Genomic DNA, 26,965 nt, shown 5'->3' on the forward strand with positions numbered 1-26,965 from the left:
TTTGATTTGGTTTATTGTCAATTTGATCTCGGTTTTGAGCATCCTCTTTTTATCTTCCAATTTTTCATTTGTATTTGTATTTTTGTTTTCTGTTTTTTCTTTAGAAATTGGAATTAAACATTTTTGTTTTTTCTATTGATTTTTTTTCTAAATTATAAACAAACGTGCACTCTAACAATGAAGAAAAACTAATGAATTGATTTTATTTGGTTCAATTTATTATCAATTTGGTTCTCAAATTTTTGGTATTTTCTTTTTTCTTCTAAATTTTTAGTTTTATTTTCACTTTTGTTTTGAATTAGTTATTTTGCTAATTTTAAATTAAAATTGGGTCTATTTTCTTTTTTTCTATAGATCGAAATTTGATATTTTTATTTTTTTATTAGCACATTTTTAAATAAAAAACATGCAAATGTCATAATAATTTGTCTTTTTTTTCTCTCTCTAAACAACAAATATATATGCACCATAATAATTAAAATACTAAAAGATACCCAAGGTAGAGTTCACTTTAAGGGTGTATATATATACTTGGTTCATTATGTTTTGAATGACTTTTAAAATAAAAAATTGATCCGAGCCAATACTTTCTAGTTTTCTCCAAATAAAAATCAATATGTCCAATTATATACCAAAAATCAAACCAAATTATTGGATCAGGTTGGATTTCAATTTTTTCTTGCACTTCTGATACTTGCGCCAATTTGGTTCGATGGTAAAAAATAATTTTTTATTCTCTCTAAATATAAATTAAAATATCTAATTTTATACTAAAAATTCGAACCAAACGAATGGATCAATTTAGTTTTTCGTTTTTTTTTTCCACTCCCACTCTCAATAAGGTAATAAAATATTTAAATAAAAGTAATTAAATTAAACCTAGGTATAATTTCCAATCCAGCCGGACAGCATATCCATAAAGACATCTCATGTAATTTTCTTTCCCATATTATTTTAAAAAATAAAAAAGACAAATTAAAAAAAAAAAAGAAGTGAAAAACCCAAAAAGCCCTATACTCCTCCATTACACTACTCTCTTCGTAGTACTCTCTTCTCTCTCTCTCTCTTCCCCCTTTCATTTCTTTCCCCCTTTGTTCTTTCTTCGTCTTCTTCTCAATCAAATAGATCAATTTTTTTTTTTTTTTTTTTACAAACCCCTCTCCCCTTTCTCTCTCAGCTTAGCTTTCCCCATAGCCATAGCCCCAAATCTGGTTTTTCCTTCTTTGCTTCCTGTTTTTTCCCTTTGTTTTTCTTCACTTTTACGACCCCTTTTCACCGATTACTGTTTTTCTTCCCCTTTCTCAAGTTTTTTTCTTTTTCTTCTTTCTGTATTTGGGGTTTCTTGGTTGTGAAGAAGGATGAGTGGTGGCGGGTCTACGGCTTCAATCCCCAACTGTGTCAGGAAGACGATCGAGAATATTAAGGAGATCACGGGCAATCACAGTGATGATGAGATTTATGCAATGCTTAAAGAATGTTCCATGGATCCCAATGAAACTGCTCAGAAGCTTCTTCTTCAGGGTACTTTTCTTTTTTCTTCGTTTTTGCTTCTTTTAGTGTTTTCCCCTTTTGGGTTTTCGTTGCTTTGCTTTTTGAATCGTTGTGATCCAACTTCTGGTTTACCCTTCTCTGTTTTATGGTTTTTATGGAGTTTATCCACTCCTGGTTCGTGGGGTTATTGGATTTCAGCTCCGGTCTTTTGCTTTAGTGGGAATTCGAGCTGACATTAATTCAATGTTGTGTTTTTTTCAGTTTCTTTTTTTGCTTAATTTAATGGATGAACTTCAATTGGATTAACATATCTTCTCTTGGTGGTTCTGATCCCTTCTGTTCTCATGAAAGTGGAGTTTACTTTAGAACCATTTGAGCTTCTCATTGTGTGGGATTTTTACGTTTATTAGTTTACATCATTTTTAGGAGCTTTTGGTTGTTTATGATAATGGATGGGGGATCTTGTTTTATTCTATTTCTTGCAGTTGTAATGGGTCTCTACTGGTTGCTTTCATTTTGGGTTTTTCTTTTTCTTAGCTTTCCAATTTATTGGAAACCTGAGGTTTTTCAAATAGTTACACTAGGAACAAGGTTCATGCTTTTGTTGGGTCTTGTTGGATTGTGCAAGGCTTGGCCCGATATAGCAACATTGGCGTATTGGACATAGTAAAGTTTTAGTTTTAGTTTTTTTCATCAACGAATGGTTTCTCGTGTATTTTTCTCCGCAATATTAATCAGTTATAGTGGTTTTCATCATTTATAAGGTATTTTTTTTCAATGCAAGGGAGAATACCAACAACTTGAGCATGTCACAATTCTGCCCCTAAGAATGGATAAAGTTTTTCTTCCTGTCTGTTGTTGATTACTGATGTTTCTCTAGATCTTGCATGCTTATTATTTGATGATTTTCTTATTTATCTTCATTTCATTTCAACAAGTATCCAATTATCCATTATGTCAGGATTCTCAACCATGCCATTAGGCGTTAGTACTCACGCTGGTAGGCATGTCTTGCATCTACTGATTAGTTTTCACTTTGATATCTTTGTTTCTGAACTGCTGATTTCTTAGGTTGTCATAAATTACTATAGAGTAGGTTTTAGAGAAAGCTGCTTGTGCTCTGGCCAGAAGTTTCTGTTGAATTTTATTTATCACGACACACGTACCCTAAACTATTAATTCAAACTCCTTTATTCTATGTTAGTTCTTCCCCCCATAATCATTTAACTGATTTTCAGTGGCTAATTGGATTTTAAAAGCAATAATATATTTTTTTAAAAAAAGAAACTTCTTGGTTGGCTCTTTTTGGGATTTTTCCCAGTTTTATGTTTTTTCCTATTTCCTATTTAAAAGAAAGTGGTTCTTGTTCTCCTTCCTACTTTTCTTTTGTTTGTATTTATTGAGACAATACTAACTGTGTCGATGTTGTTCTTCAGATACTTTTCATGAAGTGAAGAGCAAACGTGAGAGGAGAAAAGAGGTAACGCCTATTTCAGCATGTTGATGCCTTATGGTACCCACATTTTGTTTAGTCGATATCATCTATTGTGTCTGTGAGCCTTAGAGTTATTTGAACCCCTTGGGCTCTTTCATTATTGTTAATATCATTGTCTTCTCGGTGGAGGATCATTGAAAAGGAAGCATAAGCATTTCATCATTCGTTTTATCAAATCAAATAAATGTCTTGTTTTGTTTTGATAATATGATCATTCATCTATGAAAACACATTGTTTGAGGTTCTGTCTTATGTGTTCTATTTATTTTTGTTTGATAAGCTTTCTAACCTAAAACAATGAACTAATTCTCTACCTTCCCCCCCCCCCCCCCCAACAAACCCAAACAACTATTATTGTAGAATGCAAACAATCGAGAGTCTTCAGAGTCACGGTGGAAAACAGGCATGCAGGGAAGGGGTGGTAGAGGTGGTCGTATAAATTCTTCTCCTCGTTATATTTCTCATGGTAAGCTGTTGTAAAAGATATTTGCTTCTGCTGCATTTTGTGTGTTTATACGGTTAACACCACAATATTTCTTTTGTTCACTTATGCTATGATGTAATTAAGATACCACGAACACCCATTTAATTTCTGAATTTCTTTCTTGAAAAGCCATCAGTACTTTGTTCATATGAATTTTTCTTAGGTTTTTCAGTTTTTTCTTCACTGATTGATGAGTTCAATCTGGTAATGTTAGTTGTATTATTCGTAAACTCCTTGTGATCAGATACTGGGGGTGGTCGGAACCCTGGACCTGGAAGAGAGAATGGAGTAAATCAAGCAATTGAGAAGAGTGGCTCTTTATCCATGCCAACTTCTCAAGAGACAAAAAATAAAGAAAAAATACCAGTAACAAGGTGATTATGGTTTCAGTTTGGTTCTCAATGGTTTTAAGTTGATTGTCCTAAATTGCAATTTTACGTGTAACCTTGAGGATGAATATTTTGAACAAGTAGATGATAAAGGTGTTTTTTGCAGCTCTCCGTCTGTTGGAAATGGTGCCACAAATGTAGCTTCTGGAAATGTTGCTGAAGTAACTTCATCTTCGGCAGACATGAGTGGTAAGGGGAGTGCATTGCCTCCTATAAATGCAAACAAGAACCCAAACCGTGCGCTTGGTACACGGCCCTCAAGTGAGCAGCCCATACCGAACTCTGACAACAGCATAGTACCAATCACACTGGCATCTTCGTCATCGGCATTGAGCTCCTCATCTTCAGATCCATCCAATGAGGCACAGTTACCAGGTTCTGTGGATGCAATTAAATGTGATGGGGAAAGCTTATTGCATCCTAATGAACCTAGCACAGCTAATCTTGTGGAAAATAAATTAATTCTTGGTCAGCACAGGACTATTGGTTTTTTCTTCTACTTCTGTTGGTATCTTTTGACTTATGGTTTAACTAATCCATTTTGTTTGCATTGGCTGAAATAGAGACTTTGGAGATTAGCGACTCTCTGGCTCAGGAAAACCAACCAATTAAATCTCCAAAAATTGAGGAGAGTCTGCTCAATGAGATTTCGCCACCTTCTGTGTCGATGCAGGGCAGCTCTACCGTTAGTTTACCATCTAATCATAATAAACGTCCACAACAAGTAATTGGTTCTCATAAAGGTATGACATTAGTTTTGTATCAGTTCCTCATGTGCATGATTTGACTACTTCATGCGACAATGCTTGGAGTTCTGATGACTCTATTCCTCATAAAAAAATTGTTAACTTACAAATATAACCAGATGATAACTCATGTCTCCATTCTCTTGACTCTAAAATCCATCCACTCCCAACATCTTCTTCAAAAAAGTTGAAGAAAAGGGATAACCTTTCTTAATTGGGTCCTTTCCAAAGGCTTGTGTAATTATTCCTCATACATTGTTGTGTTGTTTGTTGTTTTTCCTTTGTATTATGATGTGTATAATGGATAAAATAATTCAGTTTTGTTGGGACTTTAACAACGTGAAAACAGGAGTCACAAACAACAATTAAAAATATATGATTACAGTTTAGAATAAACAATAATCTATAAAGAGTAGCAAAAAAAAAAAAAATCATAAAGAAAACTGAAAAGAAGCATTGGAATGAGCTACACTCCAAGCCCAAACATCCCTTCAAGGCCCATCTATCCCCTGAAACTGAAAGTGATTGTCATCAAGAAAAGAAAGAACTAAGAACACCTCAATTATGCCCTGTTATTTTTTGTTTGGAGCCAGACTAACACCAAACTTTTAGAAGATATTACCTCAAATGTCCCATGGAAATTCACCCCCTTGGGGGGGGACCAATAATGTATACTCTCATTCATATCTGAATATTCCTTGATCTCTTAATGTTCCTAACTATGAAAACTCAAAATCATTGTGGAGTATTTTCTTTTTCTTTTTCTGAAAAGGATACAAAACTTTTTAAGTACAAAATAAAAGAGATCAACTAAAAAGGAACAATAAAATTCTCTCAGTTCAAACTCAAATCTTGGATGGAATAACCATTGAAGCTTTCATTATTGGCGAGTATTACAGTGTAGTACTCGGGAAATTCATCTTATCTTTAAGATCTCAAATATATGGCATTAAGTAGTCTACTAGACCACTTGGTCGAATTCTAGGCTTTGTATACCGATGTTTGGTCCACTTGATTTTAATTTTTAATCTTTGTTTAAAAAAAAATTTAACATGTACATAATTGTGACTTCTTGTACATGGTTTACATCCATGACAGCTAGTTCTAATAAGGAATGGAAACCAAAGACGACAAGTGCAGTTGTTATCCAGCAATCGAGAACTGTCAGTGCAGCTGCTGCTGCATCCGAGGTTCCAGGTGTTACCATTGATGGCACTGAACATTTAGAGCCTGGTTCGAGGGTCCTTGATACAGAAGAAGCTACTTTAAAACTTCAGAAGAAATTGGAAGAGTTGCATGTATCAAAAAGTCAGCTTGTTATTCTTCCAAACCACATCCAGGTTTCTGAATCTGAACGATCGAAGCTAAGCTTTGGAAGTTTTGGCATTGGTTTTGGAGTTTCTGACATTGTTCCAAGCAGTCAGGAGAGTGACCAGAAACATACACCTGTTTCTGAAGCTTCAGTGGATGCAGATGAAAATGTAGAGGATGATGCTTCAAGGTTGGCAGTTACAGCTCTTAGTTTGTTTTTAACTGTATCATTGGTCGAGTATTTTTACTTCTCATATTGAACCAATTTTGTGTGTGTGTGTGTGTGGTGAGGGGGGGAAGCTATTTTAATCTGCTTCTGTGACTGCTGTTTGATGCATTTGAGAATGAAGTAGGGGTAATAAGATGTCTTTTGGCTAGAAGTCTGCTTCTGATTTCGTTTCCAGTGTCTCTTAAATGTTTTGAGAATACTTCCCTGTTTTTTATTTAGCAAGATTGTATTTCGTGGTGTAAATTCTAATTTTTATTTTTGTATTTTTTTGAACTCCTTGTCCTGGTACGCTTTTCTTCTTTTATTCTTCTATTACATTTTGTTATTTCTTATTATAAGAAAGGTTAATCATTTTGGTAGTCCGTATGTTACAATGATCCATTTCTCTCTCTATCTCTTCTTAGCAAGCTGTGGAAAGTATTTCATTATTAGAATGAAGAATGAAAAATTGGTGTAACAACCTTTTCTTTACAAAATTTACATGGTTTTGTTTCAGTTATCCAAATGTCCTGAGAAGTACTGAAGAAGTGGATTCTCCTGATCGTCCACAATCTCCCATTCGTGTGCCTGAGAATTTATCGCCCACTGGAGGTGAACTTCCATCAAGCACAATTCACGAGTACAATGACTTAAAGCAGGAGACGGTATTACCCTCCGGAGGTCACACAAACTCCATTCCTCAAACTTCTTCAAGTTACAGTTTTGGTTTAATCTCCCCTGTAGTTGGGAGTCAGATTGCAGCAGTTGAAAACTCTGATTCTCACGGCCGCGATGCTTCTCGTCTTCCCAGTTTTGTCGTAAGCACTCAACATAATGCTTTATTATATGTTGATCTCTTAAGTTTTGTATGGTTAACTTGTAACATCTTCAGTGTCTCAAAATGCTAAACATGAATCTTATTGATTTAGAGAGGCTATTTCATTCTTTTTAGTGTCATGGTGCTCGTGTCAATGAGCTTCATTGTCCTAAAAAGTTTACTGGAAATTTCATAATTGCTACTTTTCTTGTAGGTTCAACAACCTTTTGATCCTTCAAGTTACTATGCCCAGTTTTACCGATCAGGTGAGAATGATGGTCGACTTTCCCCCTTTCTTTCTCCTGGAGTTGCTGCTAAGTACAATGGCAATGTTGCATTGTTGTCTCCTTCAAGCTCTCAATCTCCTCAAGAGGTATCTACTCAGGATTTTTATTATTGTTGTTCTTACATTAAGACAAATGTTGTGGGGGGTTAATTGTTACCCTTGGACCACTATGTACTTCTTCAAGATCCTGTTGCAGTTAAATTACTAACTTTCCGGGACTTTGTTCTTTTCTGTATGCTTGTCTTGTTCTCTACTATTTAAATTACAATCGGGAGAGCTCTTGGATTTTTAAAGATCTCTTCTATAGGCCTAGTTTCATAATCTATTTGCTGTTTCAATCAATCATCTCCGGTTTAGGCAACTCTATTGGGTTGGGTATAAAGACCTCTATGTCTATCCTATAGATGGTGCTTGGTGCTTAGTTTGTCCTTCGGTTATCTCTTATACTAGATTGCTTGTAGCCATAATCTCCTGTTATTCTTATTTTGAGTTTGGCTTGTTATTTGATGCTTAAAATGATGAGGAATAAACTTATAGGTGTCTTGCTTTCATCCTAAACAAGAACAGCAATTGCAGAAATGCAAATTCCTTTATTTTGTTTTTTTGCTGGTGTTTATGCTGTTGTTTATCTGCTTGTAGGGTGTGGTTTTGACTACAGCAGGTCCAACAGCACTGTTAACTCAAGCAGCTGGGCTGATGCAGAGCTCCATAGCTGTGACTCAGCAGCCTGTCCCCGTCTTTCGACCTCCAACAGGCGTCCATATTTCTCATTATCCTCCCAACTACCTACCATATGGTCATTATTTCTCCCCCTTCTATGTTCCACCTCCTCCCATCCATCAATTTGTTGGCAATAATGCATTTCCTCAGCAACCTCAAGGAGGCAATATCTATCCAGCTCCGCCAGCAGCAACTGCTGCAGTTAAATATTCAATTCCACAATACAAGATGGGAGCCAATTCTGGTAACCCCTCTCACATTGGTGTGCCGAGTGGTTATGGCCCCTATGGCTCTTCAGCATCTGGTTATAGCCCTAGCACTGCTGCACCAGCTGGAAATACCACCGCTAACGAGGACCTTGGTGCATCACAGTTCAAGGAAAATAGTGTATACATCACTGGACCACAGGTTGGTGCTGCCCTTTGATTTTCATTCTCTTCAAATTAATAAGATAATACATAAGAATATATATAGATCATTATGCTAAAGGGTGATTGTGGGCGTGCGATTGTCACCCAAAAAAATTATCATATATGATATATGCCAAATGAGAAATGAAGCTAACCATGAAACCCGTACACTTTCAGGACCCCTCAACTTAAACAGCTGTAATTTATCACTTTTTTCAATGTTCCCTGTCATCATCATTATCACACCCTACCCCAAATTACTCTTATTGAACAAAGGACGAGCTGTAACGAAAATAGACTTCAAGTGGGCAATGGAATCTTTTTTTTTTTGATTAAGAGACAATTTAATTGATAAATGAAATATGGAGAAAAACTCTGAACACCAATAAAAAATTCCGATAAAGAACTGATTTGGGGTCTATCGTTGTCACAGCTCGTCTTAGGTTCAGTAGGGTAAATACGGAGGTGTGAGTGAATCATCCATTTGGTAATGAGGAAAAAAAAAGGCTGCAGTAGTTACAAACGTCATGGGTTATTATCTGATGAAGAACTGGAGGATAAGCCGCCTTGTTGTTTACACCAACCATCACGTCAAATTGAAAAACTGGAATCTTTACTTGATTGGTTTCTTTTACAAAAGTGGAAGATGAAGTTTCATATCAGAAATTATAATCGTGTTTGGTAGAAGGATGAAAATGAAAAAGGGAAAAGAAAGAAGTAATGTACCACTGTTTGCATGTCTTGCGTTAAAAAATCTATTAAAAAGTTGCTGATATACGATGATGAACTATATTCTCAAGTACTAACAGAGTCATAATAAACAAAGAAAAAATAACATCTTTATAAATTACATATATTTGAAAAAAGTAACATCTTTACATAATGATGATGAACTATTTTCTCAAGTACTAACAGAGTCATAATGAACAAAGAAAAAAATGACATCTTTACACATTCTTTGTAATTGAAAAAAGTATCAAAGAAACTGTTTGAAGAATATAGTTTAAGCAATAATTTGTTAAAAAGAAATATGAAATAGCCCTTACTAGCATTCTGTGTAATATCTTGAAGTTTGATGACAGACGTGCATGAACAATAATTGGATCTTTTTCCTCTTCCTATTTAGAGTGAAGGTTCAGCGGTATGGATTGGTGCGCCCGGAAGAGACATGTCGAGCTTGCCAACAAATTCATTCTACAACCTTCCACCACAGGGTCAACATGTGACCTTTACCCCAACACAGACAGGGCATGGTACATTTGCCAGTATCTATCACCCAGCACAAGCAGTAACTCCAGGAACAGTTCACCCACTTCTGCAACAGTCACAAGCCGTGGCTGGAGGAGCAGTCGATACGGTAGGACCGGGAGGTAGCATTTATCAACAACCTCAACACTCGCAGATCAATTGGCCAAGTAACTATTAGGTAACAACAAATCAGAAGTTTTTTAAAAAAATATTAATATTGGGATTTTTGGGAGAGCTCCCAGCAATTGTGGATCGAGAAAAGAGTATTATCAGGGGAAGAGTTGCTAATGACTGGAGAATGTTTTAGAGGAGCAGGAAAAGACTGATTCTACTGTTTGCTTGAAGTGAGTACATGAAAGGTGCAGCCCACCTATAACAGATATTTACCATTTTAAGTTAGTTCAAGTTCTACTAGGCATGTGCAGTTCTATTTCTTGCAGCTGGTGCTATATGGAATATCTCTCTCAATTCTTCATTTGATAAGCTTTTCGAGCGTTTCTATTGTTGAATTCTTCAAACTGAGAGAATTTGCAGTCAAAAGTGTTGAGAATCTTTTTGCATTCTTTCTTTTTTAATTTGGAGATCTTATAGGGGCTTTTGAAAGGTAAGATATAGGCTGGTGAAGAATTTTTCCTTCTTTAATTTTTCAGCTACCTTACCTGTAAAGTTATTTGATAGCAAGAAAAAAGTTGTATTCATGTAATCCCAGAAAATGTGAATTGTTTTGGTTGACTGATTTATATTTTAATACTTTAGTTCTCATCTTCCTCAATTAAACACGGACTTTATTTTTGTTTTTTTATCTTCTATTTTTATACAAATGTGATGTTCCTTCATTTCCTTCCATTTAACAACTGATTAAAAATTTGACAACTCGGGAAAAACAGAATCTTCAGAATCAATTTTCAATTTTTTGTTATGGTTTCTCTACAACTTTATATTCTTCTAAGAGTAACTGTGGAGTTTGTGTGAAGCACATGTCAAGTCCCATCAACAAATACTATACATTTTTCTCAATTCTGTTAAGGTGATTTTCTTTAGTCAGAAAAGCACCTGCTGGCCCCCATTTTTCATTTGTCATTATATTGTTGTCCCAAGGGGAAATTCCTCATTTCAGAAAGGGTTCCCCTGTAGGGTCTGAATGGAAAGCCTTTACTGTCTCTCAATGAATCTTTCCCTCTTCTGCCATAGTTGTGGAATGGTCAGCCATCAAGGCCGACTGTAGGAACGAGTGAAGGTTGAAAGTTGAAAAAAGAATACAAAAGAAGAAATATGGTGGGAGGATGGGTGAGATTAAATTTTGAAATATGAAGTAGATGAAATTTAGCAGATACAGAGAAATTTGTTGGCAGGAAATGTTTGCTTCAGAATCCAGAGCAATCATCACAATCATAAGAGTATAAGATAGTGTTCAAAATTGAATCCAGAAGCTACATCAGTGGCAGGAAAGAGTTGAAAGTTTATTGAGACTTACATTACGATGGCAGGAATCTCGACTCTAAAAGAACAAAACTGCTTGATTAGCACTACAACAAATCAAACTTGATATTTTCAAACGTTTATCAACCATCTGAATATGCAATTGCCACATTTTTTATGAGTTATTTATATAATTCACATTGTTTAGCAACAATGACAAATAAAAAGACCTGTGAACTTGGCTCGGAAATTTTGGGTTGTAAAATCCAGTCGTCATTTTATCTCCCAGTCCCTTTCCACTTTTTAACCGGAAAAAGGGTCACTTTTTTGCTAGAGTTGTTACTTCTACCCTCCAATGGCTGTAACAAAGACATTGGTGCTTGATTTTCACTTCTGCTCAACTTATCATCTGCGAATGATTTCACCTCAAATGATCCTCTGGTGAATCCTCTAGCTACCTGAAGGGTTTCAATTTCAAATTTGCGAATACAATGGCCTTTAGGAGTTTGTTTTGAAGAAATAGATTTTTAGAAGATAATCTTGTTTGGTTACAAATGTATTTTTCCCAATACATACCTTCAAAATGATCCAAACTTTCAGAGAACTGCTCAAGGTTGCAAGTTTTGTCCTTTTTCCTGAAGTCAAGTAATCACACATGTGATGGTCGACCCTTAAAATGAACTTTGGCCAGGATTTTGGATTTTCAGGATCTGGTTTCAGCTTCATTGTTGCCTGATCACAGTGAAAAGAGGGATAATGTCACTCATATGTGTAAAGCCATAGTAAGAAATAGTAATGCAATAATGGCCCAAACCAAGTTGCATATCCAGAGATTTGGGGGACTCTTAACATTGTATGATGATCACCAAATGTAAAATCTTACAAGCTGCCGACAGATTTCCTGCTCGATTTTTGAAAAGGAGGTTTCCAGAGCTTCAACTCTTCCAGTAGCATGACAGCAAGCACATGGTTCACTGATCATAAACGTTACACTTGGCCGAACCTGTCAATCAAACACTATAACTTTTAGATCTCGATGTGTTGAGTCCATCGACAAAAATGAAGCAGATACTTCCGAAACTTTGATATACCACTGATAAGCAAGATATAGATCCATATTATTTTCAACTGGTTGGAGAACTCCAAGTTTTTCATTGATTACCTACACTATTATCAGGGAAAGAAAATATGGAATAAAGGAGAGTTTAGGATAGGTACCCTCTTTCTTGTCATTTCCATGAGTCCGTGCCTGGATAACTCAGAAACTTTCACCATTGACCTGTCTCTCTCAACCGCTTTCTTTACTTCTTCATAGACTAATCTCTTATTTGCTGAAACAAAAGAATCCCAAGTCATTAATTAAAAAGATGGCAGACATAAAACTGACCATTCTCGATGCCTCCAATGGCAGCAACAAAAATGTAGATACTTTTCGTAATATTATGCAATTTACTTGAGATAAAGGAGAACAAAACAAGAGAGTTACATGCAAGTTCAACAAGATTCACTCTCTCTTTTAAGCACATTGTTCCAGTGAAAGAGCAACACAGATAGGTCCAGTCGATTGTATCGGGCTAGATCTAAGACAAGTGTTTTAGTTCATTTCATAATTCATTGCAGATTTCAAGCCACTATATAATCAACCAGGAGAATCTAGATTTGCTTTATATACAATTAATTCCATGTTCCGCGAGTTGGTGGATATCCTATCACTTCAGTACAAGAAGTTAAATACACATAGGACCAGAAAGAACAGGGAAAGAAAAAACTAAGTGAAAGATGATAATTGATTTATTCAAAAGCTGACTCAACATACTTTGTAAATATGCAAAATTACACAGGCGTAAGCGGCATGGAGGTAGGAGGAGAGAGCGAGAGATACAGGGAAATCAAACTTACATTCGTCTGCCATGTCAATGAAATCTACTACAATTATTCCACCTATATCTCTCAATCGTAATTCCCTTGCTATCTGAAAGTATTTGTTGCCAATCAGATTTTTAGAATAACTGCTCTTTACGGGAGTAGATAACATAATCATACTTCAATGCAACGACTTAATAGTTAATAATAATTTTTTAAAAAAGGAAATAAGACTTTTCATTGATAATAATTTTTTAAAAAAGGAAATAAGACTTTTCATTGATAATAATTTTTTAAAAAAGGAAATAAGACTTTTCATTGAATAAAGGAATAGAGGCTAATGTTCAAAATACAAGGAAAAGAAACAAAACAAGACTTGCCGAGCAAGCAACGACTTAAAAAAATTACTTATGCTCAAATATACACACAAGAACGCAGAGAGACAGTGTCCTCCCCTCGTGCAATATGATTGTAATACACACCTACATAGCTTAGCAAAATGCAAAGTCTAGAACATAGGAGAAAAAGAGAGATTCCAACAAGAGAATTTTTGTATAATCTGAATCATGGGATGCATTTTGATTGCAAGAGAAATAAATCAAATCAACTCGGACAAAAAAATAAAGCCATGCGCAATACAGACATGGTGTAAAAATATGATCATCCAACATACCTGTCTTGCAGCAGCAAGGTTGACCTCTAGAATAGCTTTCTCCTGCGAAGATGCTTGACCAAACACCCCATGTCCTCCATTCACATCGATGGAAACTAGAGCCTCAGTTTGTTCAATTATTAGAGAACCTCCATTAGCAAGTGGAACCCTGTGAACAAATAGACTTGGCTAATATAAAAAGATCACTAGCAAAGATATTGCATGGATTGAACTCATTTTATATTCAGGTCTCGGGATAATGATGCTATTAATAGTCCATAAATGATTAGACTTCGACTCACATTATCAACAATCGGTACCCTACAGGGATGACGTCCATACAACATGGACCGAAGACTGGAGACTGAGATAAACTAATTATTTAACATGGAATTGTTTCTATTAAAAGATAGAAGAAGGTGACACAAGATTTACGTGGAAAACCCTAGAACAGGGAGAAAAAACTACAATAGAAGAGTTCTTTTTATTATTGTTCAACACACACCATTACAAGAGAGGACTAGGGAAAAAGCTAGGGCAAAGTTAAAAAAAAAAAGAGACTAAAATGCCCTTTGGGCTAATACATAACAACCCTTTTTTCAACACTCCCCCTCAATTGAGGCGTAGATGTCAATTAGACCCAACTTGCTAACACAAGAATCAAAACTTTGTCTGAGTAATCCTTTGGTGAGAATATCGACAATTTGTTGACTAGAAGGGATGTAAGGAATACAAAAACTGCCATTGTCCAGTTTTTCTTTGATGAAATGTCTATCAATTTCCACATGTTTTGTCTTGTCGTGCTGTAAAGAATTGTTGGCTATGCTTATAGCTGCTTTGTTATCACAATAGAGATTCATAGGAAGATCACTGTCTTGATGGAGATCAGACAGAACTTTCTTCAACCAGATTTCTTCACATATTCCCAGACTCATAGCTCTGTATTTTGCTTCAGCATTACTTCTAGCAACTACACTTTGCTTCTTACTTCTCCAAGTAACAAGATTACCCCACACAAACGTACAGTACCCAGAAGTCGATTTCCTGTCTATAACAGATCCTGCCCAATCAGAGTCGGTGTAAATCTCAATACATCTTCTGTCAGTTTTCCTGAACATCAGACCCTTACCTGGAGTAGTTTTTAAATATCTCACAGCTTCCATATGTTCCTTGTAAGGTGCCTACATAAACTGACTCACTATACTGACGGCGTAGGATATATCTAATATAGTATGAGATAAATAAATCATTTTTCCCACTAGACACTAGTATCTCTCTTTATCGACATGAACTTTGTCAATAGAATCTCCCAGCTTAGCGTTGAATTCTGCAGGATTATCGACAGGACTATATCCAGTCATACTTGTTTCTTTCATCCGTTGAGAAATACTCTTGATCTCGCCACCTTCATTCCAAAAAAATACCTTAGTCTTCCAAGGTCCTTTAATCTCAAATTCCTCGACCATTTTCTTTTTAAGCTTGATAATCTCAGTAGCATCATCACCTGACAGAACAATATCGTCTACGTACACAATAAGAATAATAATCTTCCCTGATATTGACATTTTTGTGAACAAGGTGTGATCAGAGTGTCCTTGAGTATAACCTTGGGACTTAACAAAGGTAGTGAACCTGTCAAACCAAGCTCTCAGAGACTGTTTTAAACCATACAGAGACTTTCTGAGTTTACACACCTAATGGTCAAATTGAGCTTCAAAGCCAAGAGGAGGACTTATATAAACTTCTTCCTCTAATTGACCATTCAAAAAACTATTTTTCACATCAAGTTGGTGGAAAGGCCAGACTTTGTTAACTGCCACTGAAAGAAGGACCCGAACTGTGTTTAGCTTCGCTACAAGAGAAAAAGTTTCTGAGTAGCCTATTCCATAGGTCTGAGTAAACCCTTTAGCTACCAATCTGGCTTTGTACCTATCAAGAGTTCCATCTGACTTATACTTCATAGTGAACACTCACTTGCACCCAACTGTTTTATGCCCTTTAAGAAGAGCTACATAATCCCAAGTATTATTCTTTTCAAGAGCTCTCATCTCTTCCATGACTGTAGCCTTCCATTCAGGAACTTCTATTGCCATATGTATATTGTTTGGTATCGTTACTTTATCCAGGCTAGTAGTGAAAGTCATGAACTCATAAGATAAATTACAGTAAGATAGAAGGCTATGCATGGAATATTTAGTGCAAGATCTGGTGCCCTTTCTCAAAGCAATGGGTATATCAAGATAACTCTCTGTTTTGTCAGGCCCCTTATTAGTAAGAGGACGATGATCAAACTCAGTTACCTGTGGCAAAGTCTCATCCTCTGGTATTTCTCCTAATGACTCATCACTACCTGCAACCTTGTCATTCTCTGGAATTATCTTATCGGTTTTGTCACTCTTAACCACATCACACATATCACCCTCGATACAAACATCAATATTATCATAAGTTTTGTCATTCTTACCCACATCACACATATCACCCTCAACACAGACATCAGTATTATTAGAAATAGGAGTACCTTGAGTTGGTGCTGATTCCGATTCATGGACCGTAGTCGGAGAAGCAACAGGTGGCACTATTTCCTTTCTGAGTTTCTTCCTGTAGTACGTTATCCATGGAACTTGTTTAGTAGGTACATAGTATCATTCGTACCCAAGATAGGTACGAGAAGAAGGTCTGTAGGAGTCGAAGATGTGAACCAATTAGTCTCTTCACTAGTATTCCCTAAAGGTGGACTAATAGGAAAGAAAGGTTTATCCTCAAGGAATGTTACATCCATAGAGACAAAGTACTTCCGTAAAGATGGATGGAAACACTAATAACCTTGTTGGTGAATAGGAAACCCGAAAAAGACACATTTCTGAGTACGAAGGGTAAATTTAGTGTGGCTAAGACCATGACTCGACAAAGGCAGTGCATCCAAACACCCAAAGAGGAGCATCAAGAATAAGGCGAGTGGTTGGGTATGATTCTTTGAAGCATTCAAGAGGAGTTTGGAATTGGAGAACACTGGAAGGCATCTGATTGATGAGATGAGCTGCAGTCAGAGCAACATCCCCCCATGAGTAAGAAGGAAGAGAAGTAGATACCATGAGGGACCGTGCAATCTCAACAAGGTGACGATTCTTCCATTCAGCCACCCCATTCTTTGAGGGGTATAAGCATAGGAACTTTGATGGACAATTCCTTTAGAAGCCAAAAATTTATGAAAGATGTTATTAAAAAACTTACGGCCATTGTCACTACGAAGGATGGCAACTTTGGGGTTAAACTGAGTCTCCACAGTAGTATAAAATTGTTGGAATATCGATGGTACCTCCAATTTATCATGAAGAAGGAACACCCAAGTAAGACGAGTATGATCATCAATAAATGTCACAAATCAACGTTTCCCAGAAAAAGTAGTGATGATTGAGGGACCACAAACATCACTATGGATAAGATTAAATGGCTGGGAAGGTTTGTAGGGTTGGAATCAAAAAGAGACCCGATGTTATTTAGCACGAATACACACATCACAAGACAAAAAAGAGATATCAACATTATGGAATAAATGAGGAAATAATACTTCATATATTGAAAATTTGGACGACCAAGACCAAAGTGTCATAACATATAATCTCTTTCAGAAGTTGAAAAACAAGAACATAATAAACTAGTCCTACAACAATTCCTAGAGGAAGCATCATCATTAAGGAAATAGAGCCTCCTATCGTGCCGAACAGTGCCAATCGTCGTCTCCGAGCTCAGGTCCTGAAAGAAAACAGTATCATGTGAGAATACAACTTGACAGTCCAAATCTCTAGTAATCTTATTGATAGACAACAAATTGTAAGATATTTTCGGGACATGCAACACATCTTGTAAAGTTAAACCCTCAAAAGGAGAAAGATGACCCTTTCCAACAACGGGAGCAAATGACCCATCTGCAATCCGGATTCTCCACTACCAACGCTTGAAAAATATCAAAGAAACTGATCAGACGAGGCAGTTAAATGATCTGTAGCTCCTGAGTCAATAATCCATGGTATCTTACCATTAATACTAAGGAGGCTGAAGGACTGAGAAGTACCTGACTGGGCAATAACACCGATGTTGACAGTACCAGAGTCATTCTAGTTATTCACCTGAGATTGAGACTGTGAAGCACCATTTGTAGAATCACTCACAAGCGCTTGACCAAGGTTTGACTAATCGTTTTGATGACGACATCTACCATTCGGAGGTCGACCATGTAACTTTCAGCACTGATCCTTAGTATGCCAAGGTTTCTTGCAATGTTCAGGAGGTTTACTATTCTACTTGTCACCATCAAGCCCAGATGATTTTACATTAAACGCAACAGAATCGATGGTAGAAATAATAGGATTGTTCATAGCACTCGATCTATCTTCCACTGAACGAATCTCAGAGTAGACTTCCATGAGAGAAGGTATCGATTTCTGTCCCAGTATTCGACCGCGCACTGTATCAAATTTGGAATTCATACCAGCAAGAAAGTCATAAATGCGATCAATTTCCTTAATTTTTAAATACTGAATTCCACCAGTCCCAAACAATTTAGCGACATAGATCCATCTCCTGCTAGATTAGAGACAATTTATTGAAATAGGGGGTAACATCCATTGTTCCCGGTTTGCACTCATGGATCTGTTTACGTAAAGTGTACGATTGTGATGCGTTCTGCCTCTTAGAATACAACTTTTGTACTGCATCCTAAGTATCTCGAGCAATTGCAGCATACAGTAAAGGTTTTCCTATTTGTGGCTCCATACTATTAATTAACAACGAGCGAAGCAAGGAGTCTTCTCCTTTTCAAATGCAATCTTGAGGATCGCCAAGTCTAGGTCTCGGTATCTCACCAATTAGATACCCGAACTTGTGACACCCCTTGAGGGCCATTTTGATAGACTAAGACCAAGAGAAATAATTTTGGCCATTCAGCTTTTCCTCTGTAATGAAACCTGTAGAATTTTTCATAAATCCAGACAAAAAAATTGTTGTAGGTAAAGTAGAAAAAGCAGTTACCGAATTCTTTGAATACATCAGTAGACTGGAAGACAAATCTGAATTTATGAGGTTCGACTGAAGATTTGTGGAAGTCTCAAGGCTGCCCCAAGAGTTGCAGTCTGTTGTTGAAGGTTAGCTAATTGTTGTTGTACATTATTGGAGATAGACTCACTGAACCCGTAACACCATGGCTAACCGAAGGAGGCTACACGTGGTTGGTTGCTGTCCACCGTGAAAGGATGAAGATTCCCCCGTTTCAGGAGTGTGTTGGTCGTCGACACTCGTTCAACTGAGGTGGCTGGTGCTCGGGTAGTCAGCGCTAAGGAAGCCGGCGTTAGGAAGGCTGGCACTCGAGTAGGGGAGCATCAACAATCGACCGGCAGCAACTGGCGGAACCAACGTTGAGGGAGTCAGCAGTGTTATCGTCGGGCTGAGGAGAAGCAGAAGCGCCGTCTAGAGGTAGCAATCAACAGCTGCTTGCACGACGGCGGCTCCACCTGTTTCGTTAGTGGTGGTTTTGCTAGCTGCTATTGTTGGTGAAGGTTGAGGAATCAACGATTGAATTTTGTCAACGATGGCTAGGGTTTCGTCATCATGTTCTGATACCATATTGAAAAATAGAAGAAAGTGACACAAAATTTACGTGGAAAACCCTGGAACAGGGAGAAAAAACCACGATAGAAGAGTTCTTTTTATTATTGTTCAACACAAACAATTATAAGAGATGACTAAGGTATAAATAGACCGTAGAAAACCCTAATACAAAAAAGGAAAAAACTAGGGCAAAGTAAAAAGATTAAAATGCCCTTAGGGCTAATACATAACAGCCCTTTATTTTTCAACAGCTTCATTCGTTCTTTCTTGTCTTTTCTTTTCTATTTTTTTATCCTTTCAAAAATTTGGTTAATCAAGGTTGTGTGAGCCCATCTCTACGGACACTTCATCCACCACAACACAAGCATACCAAGGTTCCAAAGATCACTCAAGTTTTTCTTTCTTTCTTTCTTTCTTTATTTTTCTTTTTTTAAAAAAAAAAACTATTAAGTTATTGACATTTTATGAGGGCTAGAGATCTTGGCACAGGCTGCATGAGTAGTGATTGATTGCATACATTAACTGGCTACATAAGCAAGCCTCACAAAACTCACCTTTTGCTGAGAATACCATTGATCTCTTCTTCAATATTGAATTTATCGAAAAGGGGTATTCTTTCATGGAATAACTCAACTCGATCACATAGATCAGGAGCAATTTCCTGAAGGTAATTAGTGACCTGGAAAAACATTCACACACTTAAGAACACTACAACAGAATGAAAAATCACATGTTTAATAAAAAAAACATTCAGGTGCAATCCATCCATATACTTCATTATTAACAAGAATTGATCATGAAGTGCAATAACCGAGTGTTTGTGCTCTTGGGATAACTAAAGATTGGTTGGACTAAGGGAAGCTCAGAGTTCTAAAATCCTTTTAGTTAGAAAACCTAACTAAGAATCTAGTTTCACCTACTTCAACAAATGGAAGAAAGAAAAAACCACTACACGAGTTCTTATCTCATTAAATATTACAAGAAAGCTAAAATGAATTTTTGCAAAAAAAAAAAATGTGAAGTGGAGATATTGAGAAAAGGAAGAAATATTTATTGTTCCAAAGTATACAGACTCTCAAGTCTTAACAAGTCCTACAATACTACCCTAGTGCATGTTCACACAGAGAGATCTATTTTTTTAATACATCACCTAGTGATGAAATAAAATGTACCTCATGGTATGTCCTTGGAGAGTCGACTACCATTTTTTTAACCTGAAAATCGAGTGAAAAAAACAGAGCAGGAACGTTGATTGTTCAGCTATAATCTTGCAATTAAAGTAATGGAACAACATAGACAAGAATAAATCATAATAAATCATAGAACCACCTTCTCATTAAAATAATCTTGCACAACTGAAAGTGTTTGACCCATGGCCCTATGGAGAATAACTGGAACTGCCCCCTCAACACCTTCATCTGCAGCTAGAGCAGCTGATTTTGCATGTTCTATTATAGTTTTCCAAGTTGAAATTAGACCCTCCAAATCTTTTTGTAATTCTTCTAAAGAATGACCAGCAGCAACTGTTCTTACAGTCAAACCAAAGCCTTGAGGCTGTAAGGTTTTAGCTATAACCCTTAAGCGCGTCCGCTCAACACCAGAAATTTTCTTTGAGATGCCAATTCTATCACAACGAGTTATCAATATCTGCAAGCCAAGTAACTTGGTTCAGAGGACACCTAGACAAATATTTGATATAATGAGTTGAGGGGAAAAATTATTAAAATAAATAGTAGTTCATGCATGAAGCACAAATCTTGAGGAACCTACCCAAAATCTGCTTCTGAGTTGTGGGTAAGCAGTCAGTGTTGGACCTTTAGTCCCTAGCCCCTCTTTGACAACCTGCACTATTATTTTGGTGCCTTTCCGAACTTGGAGCCACTTATTTTCATCAGTCGTGGTCTGCTTCGAATCCTTTCCATCTTGGAGAAAAGATAATTGAGAACCACTAGAATAATTTGCAGTAGCTGAACAACTGATGCTAGCATGGCCTTCTAAATGATGTCCCTTATCATCTATGCAGTCTTCAAAGTCAGCATCTAGATCACCATCATCATCTACCATGCTACCATTCACATTTTCTCTAAGAACCTCTGAAACATCAAAGTTATCCTCAACTTCAACATCCTCGTGGTCATCATGCACAGACAGCATCGAAGTACTTTCATCTTGTGATGTCAGTTGACCTTGTATGGAGCCATTGACCACTTGTTTATTTATCCTTTGACGAAAAGGAGGAAATATGAAAGGTTCTCTGTTTTGCTTAATGTCCATTAGAGAAGGTCTGGAGTTTCCAATATTTACAAATGCACCGCCCATATGAGGAACAAGTTTTGAGATAAGCCCTAAATACACACTATCACACTGCACATTGCTTTTAACCGGTTCCAGTAGCAGCTCTACCAATTTTCCTTCTTCCAATACAGCAATCCGCTGCATCGTGCATATTGACGAATTAATCAGTATGATGGTAGAAATAGGGTCCTTCAACATTGTATCAGCCCCAGATGCTGGCAACAGACTTGCTGCATCTTCCAATAGGTGATCTCGAGTTTCAAGTACAGTTGTCTCTTCTTTTACAGTGACATCACTTTTCAGCAAATCAGGTTCAAACACATTCTTAGACGGATCAAAAAAGAGGGGTAGCCATGGTTCCTCAACAGGTTGATGTCTATGAGAATCTGAGCTCTGACTTGTAGAATCCATCGGTTTCTCATGATCAGAGTACAATTTATCATATATCATGGTACCATTTAAATTTACATAGGGCTCAATAGGATCACTCTTAGGACAGTCTTCTTCAATTTCACATTCATCTGTCAAATCACTGGAAGCATTAAGTGTTCAGAAGCATTTTAAGAGAGGAAGTTGCTTGAAGATGGAAATCAAAATGAGATATTACCCTCGGCTGGAAGAGATTTCAATGGTTGTTCCTCTATCCATGAATCCCATGTGAAAACTGAAGGGCGTGTGACAGTAAACCTCATCCACGAATCCCTCACCATGATTTGTTTATTATGTTTGACAGTTTGAGGTAGGGATAGAGAAAACTCAGGCCCAGTCCTCCAAATGATGTTAGATGAAGGCAATGTTTCTTCCTTGATAAAATAATTGTACTTGAAATTTATGCCACGAGCTATCTGCCCAGAATGTAAAGTGGGGACAATGAAATGAAACTAAACAACGACGCAGAATGAACTAAGCACTCCATTTACTATTTACTCCAATGTGAGAAGGGAATCTAACATTCAACATTATTGAGTTGCAGAAAGCCCTGTGCACAATTACAAAAAGATTGTAAATTGTGTATTTGTGTTATGTTTTTTAGCAAATTGATCAATAATCTCAAAATACCTCGTAAGACCTCAAATGGGATTGACATCAGTAATTATGTGCTTCACTACTAGACATAAAGTGTAAGAAGCATGGGTTAAATTGATAGACAAAGGGAATAATGAGAAGATATTTACAGAGAAGCAGGAAAAAAAAAAAAATCCACATAACATACAACACACTGTGGCTTGTGTCATTACCTTGGCTTCAGCCTTCCATAAGTTAGCATGACGCGTAGGAGACATTTGTATCGCCATATTCGGTTCCCAGGACCCTAATGCGATAGGGTCCCCAGTTAGATAAAGAAGTTGATCAGTTTCCAAATCAGCTTCAATAGTCCAAACTACTTTGCATACTCCTTCAGAAACAATTAAGGTTCCATCAGCAATTCTAATCAAACGAAAAGTAGTGACGTAAAAGGAGAGAAAGAATAGTATATTTATGAGAAGAAATAGGAAGAGTATGTCCACCTCATTGCATGGGGCATGGTCCTAGGTCCTGAAGTGGTTAATTTCAAATTTGTGATCTTAGCTAAATGACTGCCAATAGCAACCTAATAATATCCCAATTGACGGAAAAAGAATATGCAAGTTACTTTGAAACTTTACATGCATATTCAACTGTATGATCGTTTTTCTACAGTTGGAGCTCTGCATATGAGGAAAATTTTCAATCTTCAAAAAGACTATAACCCATAAGCACCAGGGCGACATTTAAAGAAATAGTCCTCAACTGTAACACACATCCATGCTTCAGAACATTTCAGCAAATTGTAAATAAGATAAGAACTACTAGAACTAAAACTAAATCTGATAGGAAACCTTTTTTTCAGTCATTAAGAAATTAAGTACCAATACAGAAACAGACAACTCAATCAATGGTATGTGTCATCTCTACTTCGTCATACGAGTGGCAAATTTTGCGTTAAAACTTTCAGAAATGTACAAGCAAAAATTGATCATCAAATTATATATATATATATATAAGAAAATAAAAGTTAGAATAAAATAACCAACAACAACAACTAATTACCTTTTTTGGTCGACATTACAGGCGATCCTCCAACATAATTATTCTGCCCTGTGCAGAGACGGAATCTCATCTTTCCAAGAGGCATATGCAGGTATATATACCTGCTTTCACATAGTAGGTTTTAGAAAGGAAGCGTGAGCTAAATTTTGGAATAGCTAAAAGGTACTTCTCACACACTTTAAAGTTCATCGTTTAACCAAAAGTTATTCTTAAGTACAATTTAAATTACTTAATAAGAACTTATTTTGAAAGTACTTGACTTAAAAAATAGTACTCTTGAAATGTACTCTTAAAAGCCATTTCAAACTCACTCAAAGACAGGCAGGAGAAACTTTACAAGTCTTACAATCATGCAAGTGGATGATCTACATACATATACACCATAATATAATGTCTGGAACTCATTACAGTATGTCTTAAACTACAAACTTGTCAAATTCATGCAATTAAGCAATTAAGACTTCTCTTCTGGAATGACATAAAATAAGGATTAAAGCAGCTATTGAACACATATAGCCCACTAACATCACAGGACTTCGTACAAAGAAAACCTATCAGAAAATTGAACTTATACAGACCAAAAACAAAAATGCTACCCGGTGCCGGGTTTGAAAAAACAAGAAAACCCATCTAAAAAACAGGCAACGAAGAATGCAAGATGTTTTTATCGAAAACTTACTGAGATAGAGATAAAAACTTGTCGGTCCATAGTGACCAAGAGCCAGAGAGGCGCAAGCGGCGGTGCAATACGAGATGGTGAGGCGACGAAGAAGCCTCAGGAACACCCATGAACCGAGGTTGATGATGAAGCTCAGAGGAACAAGGGCAGAGAAACTGAGAACCCATGATGGCTTAGCCGAAATTGATGAAGTGGAACTGGCAACAGGGCCAGTTCCGTCATAGAGAGCGAATTTGAATAAGCAAAGCCTTGAGCTCTGCGATTTTGGATAACGAAGTGAAATACACCGTCGTGAAAGAGGAGAGTGAGCCTGAGCCGATAGGATTTTTCGCTTTTGTCATTCACTTGGCGCCTTCTTTGGCACGTGCAATAGGGGTTGCACACGAGTGTAAAGTTGTATCCTCCATAGGAGATGAACCTAAAAACCAATTAGTTTTGCAATTTGGGATTGTTATCGATGATTTTGGTCAAAAGGATAAATTGAGAAATTAGGTCGGGACCAAGATAGGGTCATGATGAATCAAGGGAGGTTGAGTCTCTCCGACCGACCCCACTTCCTTGGTATTAGTATTGACCTTCAAGGATGAGCCCAACTTTTACATAGGCATGCTCCCAAAGCTTAAGAATCTCACATAACATCCAATCGGGTGATCAAATAACTAGATTCCAAATGGGAAACAAAAGAAGACCTAAGTCAACATTCTCTACTATACGAGAGAACTTGAATCCTACTCTATAGCTTTTACACCCTTCCACTCTCGACTTAAGCATTGGAATGTGTGTAGCAATTCTTTCTTGATTTGCTTCATTATTGGAAATGGATTTAATAACTTTTTTTTTTATTGAATCAATAAAAAGTTGTCCATTAATCCTCGTATATTAATCATACGTTGAAAGATATCTATGTATATGTTTTCAACGAAAAATTTTAGAAAATGATGCGAATTACAAATTAATCGTACATTTCCCTTTTTTAAACACTTGCAGACTTTCTTTTTTATTGATCATACTTTTTGTCTTAAAATAATTTACTATTAATATCACGTAAAAGTCAAGTGAGTCTCTCTTATTAAGATAAAATCAAAGAGATAAAAGGATAATAGTAAAATAACGAACTTTGATCAAAATTTCTCTCTATTTTCTGTAGGAAAATATGGGTTTGTTCTTTATTGTCAAAGACAAAAGTACAGTCAAATCTTCCATCTGTCTTCTGCCAAATTAATATTAAAAAACATGGGTTTTTAATGGATGTTTTCCTTCTTCAATGCCTCCTTCTAATACTTGTGAAAACAAAATCTTATCTTCAACAATGGCCATTTATTGAAATACATACATACCCATCTCAATCTCTCTTACCCAAGCGATAAGTCATTATCTCATTACAGGCGCAAAGTCCATATGGAGAGCTTGAATGCCACGGCGAAAGCCAGTATTTATCATTTTTGAGATCTTCTTTGGGTTATTTGATAGATTGAGCTAAAAAATTGGGCCAAATGTTCTTTGACTTGGTTTTCAAAATAAAGTTTTATAACTTTTTAAATCTTCTTAGTATTATGTTTCTCTCTGTCAATTCTCATTTTTTATATATCTTCACAACAACGACAAGAATGAGTAAAGTTATTTCTGCTTCTCCCAATAATGTACCGCAGAACAATCAATGGCAACGAACAAAGGTTTTTTAGACGCTAAATGAACCAAGTGTAGAAGGCAAGGGCAGAAGAATGAATAAAAATGAGATCAATAGGGAGAAAGTGAGCTAGAACTATAACAAAAATGAGGGGAAAAATCTAAAAAAAATGTGGATGACGGCAGCAAAAGATTAGAAGGTCTTGTTTTAAAGAAGTCAATCAAATTTCATTTTTTCAAAAAAAAAGTTGGGTCATATGTAAAATCCCCACATCTTTTCTATATTCACTTGACAATTTATCAAGAACAGAAATTTCTGGGTTGTATGAAGTTGGATTTCTACACAGATGATGCAACTTGCAGGAGTGCCAAAATCTGAAACCTGTACCTGACAATCAACAAACATATTAGATTTAACAAAGGAACCCCAACAAAACAAGAATGCTAAGTCAAATTGAAAGGTTCTTTTTCCCTTCCAATCCTCCTTTAACAGAGATTTATTGGATCACGTTAACATTTTTTCTGTTAACTCTTGAATCACATAACTTTACATGGAAGAATAAAGGAAGATTTGTTGGTAGCAAGCAGTTACAAAGGAGGAGAGACATATATGTAGGTCAAGAGTGTGGGAGAAGTTCTCAAAAGGCTATTATCAGCCTATGTAATTTCTTTAAACACTGTCTATATATACTCTGTCTTCAATTTGGAGTCCAATCTGGTTTCTATCCTTTTGTTATAAAAGCACATGATCTTCAGAATCATGGTGACTTTCCAATGGTGGCCAAAAATGGAGAGAAGGATGGAAGATGGTCAAAGCTCATGGATGGAGCTGCTCGATTTCGATGGAACAACTCTACTGTTCGGTTTTACGAAGCTAAACTTTTTTTTTCCACAATGCAAAGAGGAAGAGAAGGCAATTACAGCATCAAAGCATATAGTGGAGGCTTATGCTTCAATTTTAGTAGGGCTAAGGAGCCGATAACTCCGAACCTTCAAATGGCTTGATATATAAACCGTGCCTTCATTCCGGCTATAGTTAGCAAGTGAGTAGGGGAACTATTCCTTCCCTAGGAATATGAAAATGACTCTTCCCAACTCAAGTCAAGCAAAGAGTAGTGAGGAAGGAGCGGAAGAACAAATACAGAAAGG

At 36.6% G+C, this 26,965-nt stretch overlaps 2 protein-coding genes across 6 annotated transcripts; one reads left to right on the forward strand and one right to left on the reverse strand.

Moving 5' to 3' along the window:
• The first annotated feature begins 1,044 nt into the window (after window positions 1-1,044).
• LOC120077647 (GBF-interacting protein 1-like) lies at window positions 1,045-10,382 on the forward strand. 2 transcript variants are annotated; one of them, XM_039031601.1, is made up of 11 exons: window positions 1,045-1,521; window positions 2,928-2,971; window positions 3,347-3,452; window positions 3,715-3,844; window positions 3,966-4,327; window positions 4,423-4,602; window positions 5,704-6,106; window positions 6,642-6,942; window positions 7,156-7,314; window positions 7,867-8,355; window positions 8,535-9,435. In XM_039031601.1, exons 1-11 carry the CDS (start codon window positions 1,359-1,361, stop codon window positions 8,547-8,549), a joined length of 2,352 nt encoding a protein of 783 aa, XP_038887529.1. In that variant the 5' UTR covers window positions 1,045-1,358; the 3' UTR covers window positions 8,550-9,435. The 2 variants fall into 2 exon arrangements, with proteins under 2 accessions (XP_038887529.1, XP_038887528.1); XM_039031600.1 differs by lacking the exon at window positions 8,535-9,435 and adding an exon at window positions 9,484-10,382 and having other exon boundaries at window positions 1,047-1,521.
• Window positions 10,383-10,978: 596 nt separating this feature from the next.
• On the reverse strand, window positions 10,979-26,956 carry LOC120077646 (ribonuclease E/G-like protein, chloroplastic). Of its 4 annotated transcripts, none has more exons than XM_039031596.1 (14): window positions 24,191-26,956; window positions 23,512-23,612; window positions 22,680-22,837; window positions 22,049-22,286; window positions 20,917-21,962; window positions 20,476-20,793; window positions 20,319-20,360; window positions 19,701-19,825; window positions 13,561-13,708; window positions 12,924-12,996; window positions 12,243-12,355; window positions 11,908-12,027; window positions 11,601-11,756; window positions 10,979-11,482 (listed from the first exon to the last, which is right to left on the reverse strand). In XM_039031596.1, exons 1-14 carry the CDS (start codon window positions 24,355-24,357, stop codon window positions 11,303-11,305), a joined length of 2,985 nt encoding a protein of 994 aa, XP_038887524.1. In that variant the 5' UTR covers window positions 24,358-26,956; the 3' UTR covers window positions 10,979-11,302. The 4 variants fall into 4 exon arrangements, with proteins under 4 accessions (XP_038887524.1, XP_038887526.1, XP_038887525.1 ...); XM_039031598.1 differs by lacking the exons at window positions 23,512-23,612; window positions 24,191-26,956 and adding exons at window positions 22,393-22,420; window positions 22,501-22,546 and having other exon boundaries at window positions 22,680-22,810; XM_039031597.1 differs by lacking the exons at window positions 23,512-23,612; window positions 24,191-26,956 and adding exons at window positions 22,393-22,420; window positions 22,501-22,549 and having other exon boundaries at window positions 22,680-22,801.
• Between the last annotated feature and the right edge of the window lie 9 nt (window positions 26,957-26,965).

The sequence above is a fragment of the Benincasa hispida genome, chromosome 5 (assembly GCF_009727055.1).
Source record: "Benincasa hispida cultivar B227 chromosome 5, ASM972705v1, whole genome shotgun sequence".
In the NCBI taxonomy this organism is placed as follows: Eukaryota; Viridiplantae; Streptophyta; class Magnoliopsida; order Cucurbitales; family Cucurbitaceae; genus Benincasa; species Benincasa hispida.